Source organism: Carcharhinus amblyrhynchos, chromosome 3, assembly GCF_965287045.1.
Source record: "Carcharhinus amblyrhynchos chromosome 3, sCarAmb.v2.hapA, whole genome shotgun sequence".
Taxonomy (NCBI): domain Eukaryota; kingdom Metazoa; phylum Chordata; class Chondrichthyes; order Carcharhiniformes; family Carcharhinidae; genus Carcharhinus; species Carcharhinus amblyrhynchos.
In genome coordinates, this window is record NC_137326.1 from 1,541,473 (window position 1) to 1,558,420 (window position 16,948).

The 16,948-nt window shown below is 50.4% G+C and overlaps 1 protein-coding gene across 1 annotated transcript in view; it reads right to left on the minus strand.

The window, feature by feature from the left end:
• Positions 1–9,689: 9,689 nt before the first annotated feature.
• The window catches only part of LOC145362743 (sodium- and chloride-dependent creatine transporter 1-like), a 119,899-nt gene continuing 112,640 nt past the window's right edge, over positions 9,690–16,948 (minus strand). The window contains exon 14 of the mRNA XM_080218603.1: positions 9,690–11,762. Within this exon, the coding sequence (XP_080074729.1) occupies positions 11,631–11,762 (132 nt within the window). The 3' untranslated portion in view covers positions 9,690–11,630. The remainder of the gene's footprint in view (positions 11,763–16,948) is intronic.

Below are 16,948 nucleotides of genomic sequence, written 5' to 3' on the forward strand. Positions count from 1 at the left end.
ACTGGGGTACAGGTCCCACACACACTGACTCTCACTGGGGTACAGGTGCCACACACACTGACCCTCACTGCGGTACGGCTCCCGCACACACTGACTCCCACTGGGGTACAGGTCCCACACACACTGACTCTCACTGGGGTACGGGTCCCACACACACTGACTCTCACTGGGGTACGGGTCCCACACACACTGACTCTCACTGGGGTATGGGTTCCACACGCACTGACTCTCACTGGGGTATGGCTCCCACACACAATGACTCTCACTGGGGTACGGCTCCCGCACACACTGACTCTCACTGGGGTACGGGTCCCACACACACTGACTCTCACTGGGGTACGGGTCCCACACACACTGACTCTCACTGGGGTACGGGTCCCACACACACTGACTCTCACTGGGGTACGGGTCCCCCACACACACTGACTCTCACTGGGGTACGGGTCCCCCACACACACTGACTCTCACTGGGGTATGGGTCCACCACACACACTGACTCTCACTGGGGTACGGGTCCCACACACACTGACTCTCACTGGGGTACAGGTCCCACACACACTGACTCTCACTGGGGTATGGGTCCACCACACACACTGACTCTCACTGGGGTACGGGTCCCACACACACTGACTCTCACTGGGGTACAGGTCCCACACACACTGACTCTCACTGGGGTACAGGTCCCACACACATGAGCTGTGAATGTGGGTTGGGAGGGTGGGGGCAAAAGATGAGTTCATTGGTGGTGGGGAGATTAGGAGGTTTGAGATGACAGAGGGGAGCATTGGAGTCTGGGGCAGAGGCAACACGAGGGTCAAAGGGGCAGTGGGTCCTTGAGAGAAAGGGGGGCTTGTCTGGCTCCATTAGGTGGAAAGATTCAGCAATGAGAGGGGAAGGAAGACAGTTTTAATTCTAACATGGCCTGATTCTGATGGTCTCTGCCTCTCAAAGCACCCTGACACTGGGCTGGAAGCCTGTGTTACTGGGGCAGGTGGATGTGGCAGGGCCTGAAGGATCCCCTGGGGTCATGGAGGGGGTGGAGAGGGTGCCGTGAGTTTGTTACTAAGCATCTTAACACAAATCACGAGGTGTCACATCAAGAGGCACCACTTTGACTGGCAGATGATTGAGACGCAAGCCACATTCTAGTAATGGAGAGACTCTGGCCACTCGGACGAGGGTTCAGATCCCACCATATCAGATGGTGACATTTCAATTCAATTGAAATCTGGACTTTAAAACGAATGGTTTTCAGAAAACTCATCTGGTTCATTAATGTCCTTTCGGGAAGGAAATCTGCCGTCCTTACCCGGTCTGGCCTACATGTGACTCCAGAGCCACAGCAATGTGGTCGACTCTGAACTGCTGTCGAGAACACTCACATCTCACAATTACATTTAAAAATATTACTCTGACAGCTGAGCCAAGGTAATCATCACTGACGTGTGTGTCACTGATTACTGGTCAGTGGTTAATCCTCTGCACACCGTCCTCCCCACTGTTGTGAGTGTTGTGATGTTCCATCCCCGTTTGCTGAGAGGGTGAGCTGCTGCTGCTAAACAGACCAGCGAGATGCTGAGAATCTGGTTCTGGTGCTGTTGTGGAGCTGTATCTCACTCCTCAGCTTGTGGCGATGGAACTGATTCACTCACAGGCACAAGGTGGGTTGGATAATCCCAGGGAGTCTCCTGGCTGTGGACCAGCCTTGCCTCCCTCCCCTCACTGTGGGTTATCTCATTTCTCGTTGGGACACAGGTGCTCCTGCAGTGAGGTTGAGAAGCCCCCACTGCCCTCTGATGTTGGCACTCATTGCCCCACAGAGTTCATTACCTCCCACAGTGTAGGGTGAAGTGTCATGCCGAAGACCCCGGTGTGGCCGCCCCTCTCGCAGTGTTAACCCAGTTGCCTCGGAGTTCTGGCCCATCTCCTCAGACAGAAGACTGAAGGATTGCTCCATTCTGTCTTCCAGTCCAAGGAGTGTAGCTGTCATGTTGCAACTGTACACAACTCTGCTGCGGCCGCACTTGGAGTACTGTGTGCAGTTCTGGTCCCCACATTACAGGAAGGATGTGGAGGCTTTGGAGAGGGTGCAGAGGAGGTTTACCAGGATGTTGCCTGGTATGGAGGGGAGGTCCTATGAGGAGAGACTGAGGGATTTGGGGTTGTTTTCGCTGGAAAGAAGGCGGCTAAGAGGGGATCTTATTGAAACATATAAGATGATTAGAGGTTTAGATAGGGTGGATAGTGATAGCCTTTTTCCTCGGATGGAGAAAGCTAGCACGAGGGGGCATGGCTTTAAATTAAGGGGGGGTAGTTATAGGACGGATGTCAGGGGTAGGTTCTTTACCCAGAGGGTGGTGAGGGATTGGAATGCCCTGCCTGCTGCAGTTGTAAATGCGCCTAGTTTGGGGGCGTTTAAGAGATCTGTGGATAGGTTTATGGACGAAAAGGGATTGGTATAGGCTAGTGGGTCAGTGTTTTTGTAACTGGTCGGCGCAACATCGTGGGCTGAAGGGCCTGTTCTGCGCTGTAATGTTCTATGTTCTATGTTCTATCTCTTCCTGCTGTGGTTCTGTAGCTCCAGGAACAGAGTCGAGGGACACGACAGCTGACAGGCTCAGCAGAGTCCTGGCCTCCAGCTGTCTCCCGAGAGTTGACACCCTGAGATATCCCTGTCTCTGCCTGCTGGGGCCCACAGCAGGGTGCTCACCAGTTTGTGACTCAAGGGCCTCGATCCCACTGAGGTGTGTGTCTGCACTGGTGAGGGGTTCGGGTGAAAGCTGTGACTGTCTGAACTCCATGCCTGAGAAACCATCCTCGCTGGCTTTCCGTCCGAGCTGTGCCTGGGAGCTGGAGGCAAGGGGCCATTCCCCAGACATCAGCACGAGGAGATGTTTCAATGGGACCCACTCTGACTGAGCTGACTATGGGATCTGTGAATTAAAGTCCAGCAGCCAGAGGGGCAGCGTGCACCCCCCCCACCCTCGTGTCTTCACCCCCCCTCCCCCGACAAGCCAATCCCCGCGTTTCCCGCCCAAAACGACAGCTGGAAATTAGGGCAGATTCACCCCATTGGCTGCACTGGATTAGTTGTAATGTTCACATTCAGTACAGCGCTCCCCTCTGGTGGCCATTTACAGATATAACATCGGACGGGAAGTTCCTCTTCCGAGGCTGACAATTATTGGAATGCTTATGCATTTAAACGGTCATTGGATAAACATATGGATGATATTGGAATAGTGTAGGTTAGATGGGCTTTAGATTGGTTCCACTGGTCGGGCAACATCGAGGACTGAAGGGCCTGTACTGTGCTGTAATGTTCTATGTTTTATGAATTTTGTGAAATTTTAGTATTGAGTTTCCTGATTTTTCATCAGTTCTTCACATCCCTGCATGGACAAACTCAAATTTAGCAGACTGATTCCTGGATGGCAGGACTGATGTATGAGGAGAGATTAAGTTGTTAGGATCCTAGTCATTGGAGTTCTGAGAATGAGGGAGAATCTCATAAAATTCTAACAGGTTTAGACAGGGAAGATTCAGAAAGAATGTTCCCGATGGTGGGGGAATCCAGAGCTCGGGGTCATAGTTTGAGGATAAGGGAGTAAACCTTTTAGAACTGAGGTGAGGAGAAATTTCTTCACCCAGAGAGTGGGGAATGTGTGGAATTCACTCCCACAGAAAGTAGTTGAGGCCAAAATGGGATTTAATGGGATTGGGAGTTATAGATAGGCCTGGTAGGTATGGATGTGATCGGCACAACTTGTGGGCCGAAGGGCCTGTTTGTGCTGTAGTTCGATGTAAAACGTTGTAGGCATGATCTAAGGTGGAAAGTTGGCTTTACGCCCTGTTTCTCACCTCTCACAATCTTGCCGGCGACATCAGCCCAGGAGGAGCACGAGGCTGATTTCAATATTAATTATATGATTAACATGTCAGTAATGAACCCCGGGCGTTATGGTCTGAGCTCATTTACCCTAACCCCGTCGCTGGATGACGATGGAGGTCTCCACAGGGATGTGATGGCCTCACCACTGGGATTGGAAGCCATTGAAGCCCCTCTCTCCACAACCCCCACCCCCCACCTCAGTGATTGGGGGCAGAGGTGGGCAGTGCGCATGGGGCAGTGCCAAGTAGAAAAGACCTGATGGAGGAAGGTGGTGGGAGTCGGGGGTGGGGGGGTGGTGGTTGGGGGAGATCGTAGGATCAGAGAGGAGGAGTGAATTAGGGAGTTCTGTAGAGACTGGGGATTGATCATTAGGGGTGGTGATCGGGGGTGGGGTTGGGGCCGATGCCTGATGGGGGATGGGGTGGTGGAGGGGGTGATGTCCAGGGGGTAAGGTGCGTGAGGAGAGGATGATGTCCATGGGGGAGGGTGGGTGGGAGTTACAGACCTCCCGGTATACAGTGTGCACAGTACACTGAGAGATTGGAGAGCCTGCACAATGGTGCCCCTAGAGCTCAGCAGCCGGCTTCCCGGCTGAGCTGAGACTCCACCCCCCACCCACTGCCCACTAGTGAGAATCACATTACAGCATCTATACCGCACAGAGGGCCATAAATCCCCCCTTCCTGAGAAAGCTGATGAGGAAACTTCCCATTTTCTTACCCATTCAACAGTTAGAGATTTTTGGAGACAGTTCCGCCTTGTACGTTTTCAAGAAGCGATTAGATATCACTCATTGGAATGAAGGGGATCAGAGAGCACGGGAAGGTGGGGTCAGGCTGTTGAGTTTGGTAATCTGACATGATTATAATGAATGAAGGTGCAGGCTCAAAGGGCCAAATGGCCTTCTCCTGCTCCTAATTCCTGTTCCTGTGTTTATTGAGGGTAAATTCTGAGGGAGCAGCCAAGTGTGAGCTGGATTGGATTAGCTGAGTGGATTGGTTGGGTGCAGAGGTAATAAAGCCATGGACGAGGGTTTCCACAGTGGATCAGCTGAGCAGGCTCTGCATCGTCACAGAGATGGAAGGAGGTCAACCCAGTGTCAGTGTAAAATTGAGGCCAGACGCGCCTCTGCGAATCAAATGTGACCAAGATATAAACAGACTGACTTAATGTCAGCATGTTGTCATGGAGACGGATAGAGCCTGTTGCTAGGGAACAGAGCTTGGAGCAGGAACCAGGAACAATGGCTCCAGCCTTCCCAATATTTAATTGGAGGAAATTTCTGCTCATCCAGTCGTGGGTGTTGGATAATCAGTCGGATAATTTAGTGACAGTGACTGTGTTGAGAGAGGTGGGTGTGAGCAAGAGCTCAATAAAATGTGAAAACCCACACTGTGTCTTCAGACAGTCTTCCCAGCCAGCAGCGTGGAGATAGAAATAGAAGTGGGGTGAAGGATAGATCCCCGGAGACACCAGGATTAAGGAGCAAGAAGAGGAACCATTGCCAGTGATTATTCTTCGAGACAAAATCCTCAATTGACGCAGAGCGGAATCAATGGTGTCCAACTCAACTCACTGCATGTGGAATCAGTGTGGAATCTGTGTGGGATCCACGTGGGATCCAGGATGAACACAGTAAGAAGTCTCACAACACCAGGTTAAAGTCCAACAGGTTTATTTGATAGCCCTGCTCCTTCGTCAGGTAAGTGGGAGTTCTGTTCACAAACAGGGCATATAAAGACACAAACTCAATTTACAAAATAATAGTTGGAATGCAAATCTTTACAGCTAAACAAGTCTTAAAGGTACAGACTATGTGAGTGGCGAGATGGTTAAGCACAGATTAAAAAGATGTGTATTGTCTCCAGCCAGGACAGTTAGTGAGATTTTACAAGTCCAGGCAAGTTGTGGGGGTTACAGATAGTGTGACATGAACACAAGATCCTGGTTGAGTCCGTCCTCATGTGTGAGGAACCTGGCTATCAGTCTCTGCTCAGCAACTCTGCGCTGTTGTGTGTCGTGAAGGCCGCCTTGGAAAACATTTATCCAAAGATCAGAGGCCTTCCCGTGACCGCTTAAGTATTACCCCAACAGGAAGAGAACAGTCTCACCTGGTGATTGTCGAATGGTGTTCATTCACCTGTTGTCATAGCAGACACTGCGACAACAGGTGTCTGCATGCCTGCATGGTCTCCCCAATGTACCGTGTCTTGGAACATCCTTTTCTGCAGCTTATCAGGTAGACAATGTTGGCCGAGTTGCAAGAGTATGTACCGTGTACCTGGTGGATGGTGTTCTCACATGAGACGATGTCAACTGTATCGATGATCCAGCATGTCTTGCAGAGGGTGCTGTGGCAGGGTTGTGTGGTGTTGTGGTCACTGTTCTCCTGAAGGCTGGGTAGTTTGCTGTGGGCAATGGTCTGTTTGAGGTTGTGCGGTTGTTTGAAGGCAAGAAGTGGGGGTGTGGGGATGGCCTTGGTGAGATGTTCTTCTTCGTCAGTGACATGTTGAAGGTTTCCGAAGATGTCATAGTTTCTCTGCTCCAGGGAAGTACTGGATGACGTAAGGTCCTCTGTTCACTGTGTCCCGTGTTTGTCTGCTGCTCAGATGAGGAGGATTGTGACAGACACCTCCAGATGCTGAAAGATGCCCTCATAAGAACAGGATATGGTGCTCGACTCATAGATCGACTGTTCCGATGTGCCACATCAATAAACCACATCGACCTCCTCAGAAGACAAACACGGGACACAGTGGACAGAGTACCCTTCGTGGTCCAGTACTTTCCCAGAGTAGAAAAGCTATGATGTCTTCTCCGGAGCCTTCAACATGTCACTGACGAAGACAAACATCTCGCCAGGGTCATCCCCACACCCCCACTTCTTGCCTTCAAACAACCGCACAACCTCAAACAGACCATTGTTTGCAGCAAACTACCCAGCCTTCAGGAGAACAGTGACCACAACACCACACAACCCTGCCACAGCAACCTCTGCAAGACATGCCGGATCATCGACACGGATGCCATCATCTCACATGAGAACACCATCCACCAGGTACATGGTACATACTCTTGCAACTCGGCCAACGTTGTCTACCTGATATGCTGCAGGAAAGGATGTCCCGAAGCATGGTACATTAGGGAGACCATGCAGATGCTACGACAACGGATGAATGAACACCGCTGGACACTCACCAGGCAAGACTGTTCTCTTCCTGTTGGCGAACACTTCAGCGGTCACAGGCATTCGGCCTCTGATCTTCGAGTAAAGGTTCTCTAAGGCGGCCTTCACGACACACGACAGCACAGAGTGACTGAGCAGAGACTGATAGCCAAGTTCCACACATGAGGACGGCCTCAACCAGGATCTTGGGTTCATGTCACACTATCTGTAACCCCCATGACCTGCCTGGGCTTGTAAAATCTCACTAACTGTCCTGTCTGGAGACAATACATATCTCTTTAACCTGTACTTAACCCTCTCTCCACTCACGTTGTCTGTACCTTTGAGACTAGATTACCTGTAAAGACTCACATTCTAACTATTATTTTGTAAACTGAGTGTGTGTCTTTATAAGCCCTGTTTGTGAACAGAACTCCCACTTACCTGATGAAGGAGCAGCACTCTGAAAGCTAGTGGTGTTTGCTGCAAATAAACCTGTTGGACTTTAACCTGGTGCTGTGAGACTCGTTACTATGTTTACCCCAGTCCAACACTGGCATCTCCACATCATGGAGGAACCCCGGGCCAGGGTGGATTTGAGGCCAGATTGAACATGTAGCAGTCACTCATCAATCACAATATAGACTGAGACATAGCCTGAAATCTACCACCACCGGCACCCCCCCCCGCCACAAAAACTCACAATACCAATCCCCCACAACTCAAAATATCCAGACCACAGTATCTGACAGTGTGGCACTCCCTCAGCACTGACCCTCTGACAGTGCGGCACTCCCTCAGCACTGACCCTCTGACAGTGCGGCACTCCCTCAGCACTGACCCTCTGACAGTGCGGCACTCCCTCAGCACTGACCCTCTGACAGTGCGGCACTCCCTCAGCACTGACCCTCTGACAGTGCGGCACTCCCTCAGCACTGACCCTCTGACAGTGCGGCACTCCCTCAGCACTGACCCTCTGATAGTGCGGCACTCCCTCAGCACTGACCCTCTGACAGTGCGGCACTCCCTCAGCACTGACCCTCTGACAGTGCGGCACTCAGCTGTTTTCTCTGGTGAATTTAATCGAGGTGATGGCCTCCCATAAGAAACTCTTGCAGAGAAACAGAAACACAGGAAATAGATGCTGGAGTAGGCCATTCGGCCCTTTGAGCTTGGACCTCCATTTAATATGATCTGCGTTACAATACAACATCTTGTCATTTAACTCTGGTGAACTAAATCAGCAGAAATTGATGTTAAACACTAGTCTCCCAGTTTGCTCTCTTGCTGGTTCCACCTGCCCGACGTTCCTCTGCAGACACTTTGATTCCCACCGTGTTGAAATGGGAAAATTTCACTTCTGTGAGGATTTCCAGCCACTCACACGCCTCCATTTACACCCCCTCCCCACCCCCCCCAGTGCTGCCTAATGACACACACACACACTGAGAAACACGGATGGAAGGAATGGGGAGTGATGAGCTTCCAAGGGCAAAGACCTTCCTTTAATCTCACAGAAAATCACAGCTTGTAACAGAGTGAAGCAAGTGAGCTCCCTGGAGCCCTCTCGTGTTCTAACAGAGCAACAACTCAGTTAGTATTGACTGGCTGTTTCCAATAACTCCCGTCAGTCTCTGTACAGAGCAGCAATCCAAGATCAAACTATTACCTTGAACAGTGTCCCTGTCACTGGGCTCACAGTTCAACCACTGACACTGTGCACAGGCCCCAATACAAGATTCACTGGATTGGTGCCAGGCCTATGTGACGCCAGAGAATGCGGAGAGACCAGAGAAGCTGAGATTGTTCTCTTTACAGCAGAGACGTTATGAAGCGATTTAATCAGGCATTCAAAATCATGAAGACGTTTCATTGACTCAATGAGGCGGAAGTGAGAGGAGGCTGGGTGTCTGAGGGTAACAGAGAATCAGGAAAGGATTCAGAGGGGGAGATGAGAAGGATGTTTCACCCAGTCAGTTATTGTGATCTCGAATGCGCTGCCTTAAAGGGCGGTGGATGCAGATTCAGGGAAGGTCCAGTGGTATTATCGCTAGACTATTAATCCAGAAATTCAGCTCATGTTTTGGGGACCCAAGTTTGATTCCTGCCAAGGCAGATGGTGAAATTTGATTCAATGAAAAGTATCTGGAATTAAGAATCTACTAATCACCATGAAATCATTTTCGATTGTCGGAAAAACCCATCTGGGTCACTAATGTCCTTTAGGGAAGGAAATCTGCCATTCTTACCTGACCTGGCCTACATGTTACTCCAGACCCATAGCTGGGTTATGGGACTGAGGGACAGATATTCTGGGTCAAATGACCTTCTGTGTTCTTTGAACTCTGAACTCAGAATATTACTTGATGACCCTGAAACTTCTACCATCAGGAGCCTTTCAAATTCCAGTCCCAGCAACTCACCATCCTGACCTGGAACTGTATCGCTGTTCCTTTACCATTACTGGAAAACCTCCTGGAACTCCCTCCCAGCAGCACTGTGGGTGTACCTACACTTCCAGGCAGCTCACTACCACCTTCTTAAGGGCAACTAAGGTTGGGGAATAAAATGCTGGTCCAGCCATGGTGTGAAAATCTTGATAAAAACAGGAAACAGATTCACATCAATGTTTTAAAATTTATTGCATTTTATAAGCTGCAGCAAGTTTGATTTGTTCAGTTAATAACCCGCAGACATGTGAAAATGAAAACTCTGTAACGGAGAAGAAATCTTCTCGTTTATCCTACACAGCAAGAGTCTTTACAACATCACATTGCAAAATATCCACTTCTGACTGAGATGATGGTTTTCAATCTGATAAAATCACACAAGCCTCCCGCGTGTCCCACATTCTCATACAACCCATCACACTCTGTCAGAAAGTCCTTTCATTTCACCAACTGAGATCTTGATGAATTTTGGCACATTGATCAGTGAACCAACCACAAAAATCTTTAACTCCTGCAGAAACTCAGTGCTACTAAAACTGCTCAGTCTTTGATTGCCTAGTGAGGGAGAGCTTGAGTCATTAGTGAGAGAATGGATTTGACTTCAATTCCTGACAGATAACTTGATCAATAATGAAACATTCTAGTTTGAAGACAGCCTTAGGGATGAGAGTGATGATTATAATGTGTAAATCTGTCCCACTGGGAAGTACTTTCTCTTTTGAGTTAGAAGGTTGTGGTGGATTCAAGTCTCACTCCAGACTTGGGTCCATCATCTAGACTAACACAATCATCTGGAAAAGATCTCCTGGCATTTCAGAGAAGTACGGGGGGGGGGGGGGGGGTGGGGGATGTCCTGCTCAACATTTATCCCTCAATTAACACACATTCCTGATCCATCCTCATGCTCCTATTGCGAGGGTTTGCTGGGGTCAAACTTATGTTGAAATACTTTGTTAACTGTGAAGTTCTTTGAAATGTCTTGAGATTAAAAGTTAACTTTCTTCAACTCTCGCAGGTTGGGTACAAATCAGTGAAGTTGATGCTGGGAGTTGTGAGTGAAATGTAATACTGTGAATAGGCTGAATGGACACAATACTGCTCCCTATTCACACATATCAACCTGGCATTGAGCAAGTGAGAGAATTAAATTAAATTTAGACATTGCAGTTCCTGTGAAAAATTGATGATATTCAAGAGTGAATCAGCAAAGAATTTTTCTTCCATCCAGTCTCACCCTCACTGAATATCAACTCTGCTATTATTTACTACCTATAAAAGGGAAAGGAATGGCACTGGAAAAATCACTCATCTGGAGAGCCAGTACAGACAAGCCTGGCCGAATGGTCTCTTTCTGTAATTATTCAATGTGATTTGGTGATGCTATCTCCTTATTATGTCTTGTTACAATTTAAATGAATTCTATGGCTGGGGTCCTCTCCCTCTCTGCTAGTGATGGGAGGGGATGCGCACTTACCAGTGGTGGGAACTTACGGTCCTGTCATTGTCAAAGGGGTCTTCTGTTGAACACACCTTGCTGCTGGGAAACCTGAGAGTGTGCTATCAACGGGACAGCAAGATCCCACCACAGCGAATGGTAGTGAGATTTCACTGAGTGTTCTTTGCCTCAATCACTTATCCCGCTAACCTGAACCTCGGTGTAACGAATCTCTTCCTGACGCTCAGTCCTTCATACACCGACCCTCTGTTCTCACCCACGTACCTGGCTTGCTCGATCCGAAGAGGCTAATCAATGTGACCTTCAAGCTTTGTTCGTTACTCAGCCCAGACCAACAAGACGGAAAGAGATTGTATGATCAATCTGGCATTAAGAGCATTGATTGTTGAGAATTTTAACCTCAATATCTACTATCGGACGGAGTTACTGGTGCTGACAGCAGTTTTCTAATCTGTGCGAATTTACAAAGCAAAGACAAACATGTCTGAAAAAATAGACCCAATCATTACATCTATATTTGCAGCCACATTCTGTACAAAACACTTTGGAATTTGCATGTAGAATCGGAACTGGAACAGATGATATGTCAACAGTCACGCACAGAACATGGCAGAGCTGCGAGGCTATTTGGAGTGAAGGTTGCAGCGATTCTGCTCTCTACCATTGCTAGATCGCTGTCTCCTTCTCCTTGTGTCCCTGGCTCTGACTGTCTGTTGACAGAAACTTTGATGTTGTGTCGGTTGCCATGTACTGCAGATGATGTGAGCCCCACACAGGAGTGGTGAGATGCCGCCATCGCTGTGGGAAAACAGTCACTGTCAGAACTGTGCTCCTCTACACATCATTCATCAAATGACCCTGAATGCAGGGCCACAGAAACAGCCCAATGGCACAACTGTTCCACTGACCTTCCTCGCTCCGCCTCTCCATCTCCCCCAATCACAATATCCTTCCCTGTAGCTGCTGTTTATCCCAGTTTCCCCTGAAATGCATCTCCATTATTGGCTGCAAATATATTGGGGAACCAGAATGACCCCAGGATGTGGTGGACCCTGAGCCCTGGGTACAGCCGGCCTGGCTGGTAGTACCTGGAAGGTTCCAGAGCTTGGCTTTACCAGTGATGTTTAGTGGATTCTGTGATGGTGAGTTACAATCTCAGAGGGCGACGGCTGACTGGTACCAGACAGGAGATCCTCTGGGAAGAGGTTCCTCTTCAACCAGCCATGGGGAGGCAAGCAAGAAACCAGCTCAATGATCAGAACAAACAATCACCGTGGGTGGGATTGGCACCACTTGTGCCAACATCTGGAACAGGTGTTCTCCTTACTTGAGAAAGGATATACTGGCACTGGAGGGGGTGCAGAGGAGATTCACTAGGTTGATTCTGGAGTTGAGAGGGTTGGCTTATGAGGAGAGACTGAGTAGACTGGGGCTAAACTCATTGGAATTCAGAAGAATGGGGGAAGATCTTATAGAAACATACAAGATGATGAAGGGAATAGATTAGATAGAAGCAGGGAAGTTGTTTCCACTGGTGGGTGAAACTAGAACTAGGGGGCATAGCCTCAAAATAAGGGGGAGCAGATTTAGGACTGAGTTGAGGAGGAACTTCTTCACACAAAGGATTGTGAATCTGTGGAATTCCCTGCCCAGTGACGCAGTTGAGGCTCCCTCATTGAATGTACTTAAGGTAAGGATAGATAAATTTTTGAACTGTAAAGGAATTAAAGGTTATGGTGAGTGGGTGGGTAAGTGGATCTGAGTCCACAAAAAGATCAGCCATGATCTTATTGAATGGGGAGCAGGCTCGAGGGGCCAGATGGCCGACTCCTGCTCCTAGTTCTTGTGTTCGTGTAAACTGCAAATAACTTTACAGCCTGGCACAATACAGCTCCCACAGTGACATTATCCACTACTGTTATGACCAGGCAGTTTGTAAAACCAAACTCACTACACAATCAAATCAGCACAACATTTAAACTACTCACCTCAACCACTCCCCGTGGGAGCGAGTCCCACATTCTCCCCACTCCCCGTGGGAGCGAGTCCCACATTCTCCCCCCTCCCCGTGGGAGCGAGTCCCACATTCTCCCCCCTCCCCATGGGAGCGAGTCCCACATTCTCCCCACTCCCTGTGGGAGCGAGTCCCACATTCTCCCCACTCCCTGTGGGAGCGAGTCCCACATTCTCCCCACTCCCCGTGGGAGCGAGTCCCACATTCTCCCCACTCCCTGTGGGAGCGAGTCCCACATTCTCCCCACTCTCTGTGGGAGTGAGTCCCACATTCTCCCCACTCCCCGTGGGAGCGAGTCCCACATTCTCCCCACTCCCCGTGGGAGCGAGTCCCACATTCTCCCCACTCTCTGTGGGAGTGAGTCCCACATTCTCCCCACTCCCCGTGGGAGCGAGTCCCACATTCTCCCCACTCCCCGTGGGAGCGAGTCCCACATTCTCCCCACTCCCCGTGGGAGCGAGTCCCACATTCTCCCCACTCTCTGTGGGAGTGAGTCCCACATTCTCCCCACTCCCTGTGGGAGTGAGTCCCACATTCTCCCCACTCCCTGTGGAAGCGAGTCCCACATTCTCCCCACTCCCCGTGGGAGCGAGTCCCACATTCTCCCCACTCTCTGTGGGAGTGAGTCCCACATTCTCCCCACTCCCTGTGGAAGCGAGTCCCACATTCTCCCCACTCTCTGTGGAAGCGAGTCCCACATTCTCCCCACTCTCTGGGTAAAGAGTTTTCTCCTCAGTTTATCATCGGATTTATAAGTGACTATTTTGCAATTAATGATCCCATGTTTTGAACTCACAGAAGCAGAAATCCCTTCTCTGTATCTAGCCTTTGAATCCCTTGTGTGAAATATCCCAATCAACCTCGCTCAACCTATCTTTTGTTCCCTGATGGAACCATATTCCCTGATGGTTCAAGCTTCAGATTCTGCTATAATTCTTCCTACGGTTTCTCTAATGCCTGCATATCCGTTTTAGAATATTGAGACTGGAACTGGTCACATTACCTCCTCGAGATTCCACACAAATTAAACAGAACTCCCTGCGTTTCCGTTCTCCAGCTTGAGAAATGACCCTCAGTATTTTTTACAGCCTCATTGTTCCTCATCACTAATCTCAGGGTTTTGTGACACTTCAACCCTGAAGCCCTCTGTACCTTTGTCCCGAATCCCTCTGTTCCTTTGTCCCGAATCCCTCTGTTCCTTTATCCCGGATCCCTCTGTTCCTTTGTCCCGAATCCCTCTGTTCCTTTGTCCCAGATCCCTCTGTTCCTTTGTCCCGAATCCCTCTGTTCCTTTGTCCCGAATCCCTCTGTTCCTTTGTCCCGAATCCCTCTGTTCCTTTGTCCCGAATCCCTCTGTTCCTTTATCCCGAATCCCTCTGTTCCTTTGTCCCGAATCCCTCTGTTCCTTTGCCCCGAATCCCTCTGTTCCTTTGTCCCGAATCCCTCTGTTCCTTTGTCCCGGATCCCTCTGTTCCTTTGTCCCGAATCCCTCTGTTCCTTTGTCCCGAATCCCTCTGTTCCTTTGTCCCGGATCCCTCTGTTCCTTTGTCCCGGATCCCTCTGTTCCTTTGCCCCGAATCCCTCTGTTCCTTTGTCCCGAATCCCTCTGTTCCTTTGTCCCGAATCCCTCTGTTCCTTTATCCCGGATTCCTCTGTTCCTTTATCCCGGATTCCTCTCTTGTTTTCCGAATGGTGTGCAGATTTTTTATTCCTTTTAGCAACATGTTCCGTCTCTGAATTACTGTGGAGACTGATCGTCACTGGCTGATTGCTCCTCGAAGATGCCATTATATTCATGCTGCCTTGTGTTCTGTGCTGTGGGGATTTGATGCATTCTATGATTTTGATACACTTTTCCCCAGTGTTAACTCTACCCCAATTTGGCGTCATCTACACATTTCAAAAGTACTTTCTTTTGTGTCCAAATCTTTGCCAGTCCCTTTGCGGATTTCTCTCTGTCCTACCTCTTCACAAACATCTAAAACCTGCAACGAACCTTCAGAACTCCATTCAAATCTGTGAATGTTTGAGGCCAGTCATGCTTTCCTTCTTCAACTGTGAGGAGCCAAAGGTCAGTGGATGAGAAAAGAATATTTAAACTAGGCTTATTTTCCCAGGATTCGAGAAGAATAAAGAATGATTGACAGATATTTTACATAACTGAGAAAGCAGAAAGAAACTCTCCCCCCCCATTCCCCCGCCCACACCCCCATGTACACTCTCCCCTATCACTGACTCTCCCCCCCATTCCCCCCTCCCACACCCCCATGTACACTCTCCCCTATCACTGACTCTACCCCCCATTCCCCTTCCCACACCCCCATGTACACTCTCCCCTATCACTGACTCTCCCCCCATTCCCCCGCCCACACCCCCATGTACACTCTCCCCTATCACTGACTCTACCCCCCATTCCCCCTCCCACACCCCCATGTACACTCTCCCCTATCACTGACTCTACCCCCCATTCCCCCTCCCACACCCCCATGTACACTCTCCCCTATCACTGACTCTACCCCCATTCCCCCTCCCACACCCCCATGTACACTCTCCCCTATCACTGACTCTACCCCCCATTCCCCCTCCCACACCCCCATGTACACTCTCCCCTATCACTGACTCTCCCCCCATTCCCCCTCCCACACCCCCATGTACACTCTCCCCTATCACTGACTCTCCCCCCATTCCCCCTCCCACACCCCCATGTACACTCTCCCCTATCACTGACTCTCCCCCCCATTCCCTCTCCCACACCCCCATGAACACTCTCCCCTATCACTGACTCTCCCCCCCATTCCCTCTCCCACACCCCCATGTACACTCTCCCCTATCACTGACTCTCCCCTCATTCCCCTCCCACACCCCCATGTACACTCTCCCCTATCACTGACTCTCCCCCCCATTCCCCCTCCCACACCCCCATGTACACTCTCCCCTATCACTGACTCTCCCCTCATTCCCCCTCCCACACCCCCATGTACACTCTCCCCTATCACTGACTCTACCCCCCATTCCCTCTCCCACACCCCCATGTACACTCTCCCCTATCACTGACTCTCCCCCCCATTCCCCCTCCCACACCCCCATGTACACTCTCCCCTATCACTGACTCTCCCCTCATTCCCCCTCCCACACCCCCATGTACACTCTCCCCTATCACTGACTCTACCCCCCATTCCCTCTCCCACACCCCCATGTACACTCTCCCCTATCACTGACTCTCCCCCCCATTCCCTCTCCCACACCCCCATGTACACTCTCCCCTATCACTGACTCTCCCCCCATTCCCCCTCCCACACCCCCATGTACACTCTCCCCTATCACTGACTCTCCCCTCATTCCCCCTCCCACACCCCCATGTACACTCTCCCCTATCACTGACTCTCCCCCCCATTCCCTCTCCCACACCCCCATGTACACTCTCCCCTATCACTGACTCTCCCCCCATTCCCCCTCCCACACCCCCATGTACACTCTCCCCTATCACTGACTCTCCCCTCATTCCCCCTCCCACACCCCCATGTACACTCTCCCCTATCACTGACTCTCCCCCCCATTCCCTCTCCCACACCCCCATGTACACTCTCCCCTATCACTGACTCTCCCCCCCATTCCCCCTCCCACACCCCCATGTACACTCTCCCCTATCACTGACTCTCCCCTCATTCCCCTCCCACACCCCATGTACACTCTCCCCTATCACTGACTCTCCCCCCATTCCCTCTCCCACACCCCCATGTACACTCTCCCCTATCACTGACTCTATCCCCCATTCCCCCTCCCACACCCCCATGTACACTCTCCCCTATCACTGACTCTCCCCCATTCCCCCTCCCACACCCCCATGTACACTCTCCCCTGTCACTGACTCTCCCCCCATTCCCTCTCCCACACCCCCATGTACACTCTCCCCTATCACTGACTCTCCCCCCCATTCCCCCTCCCACACCCCCATGTACACTCTCCCCTA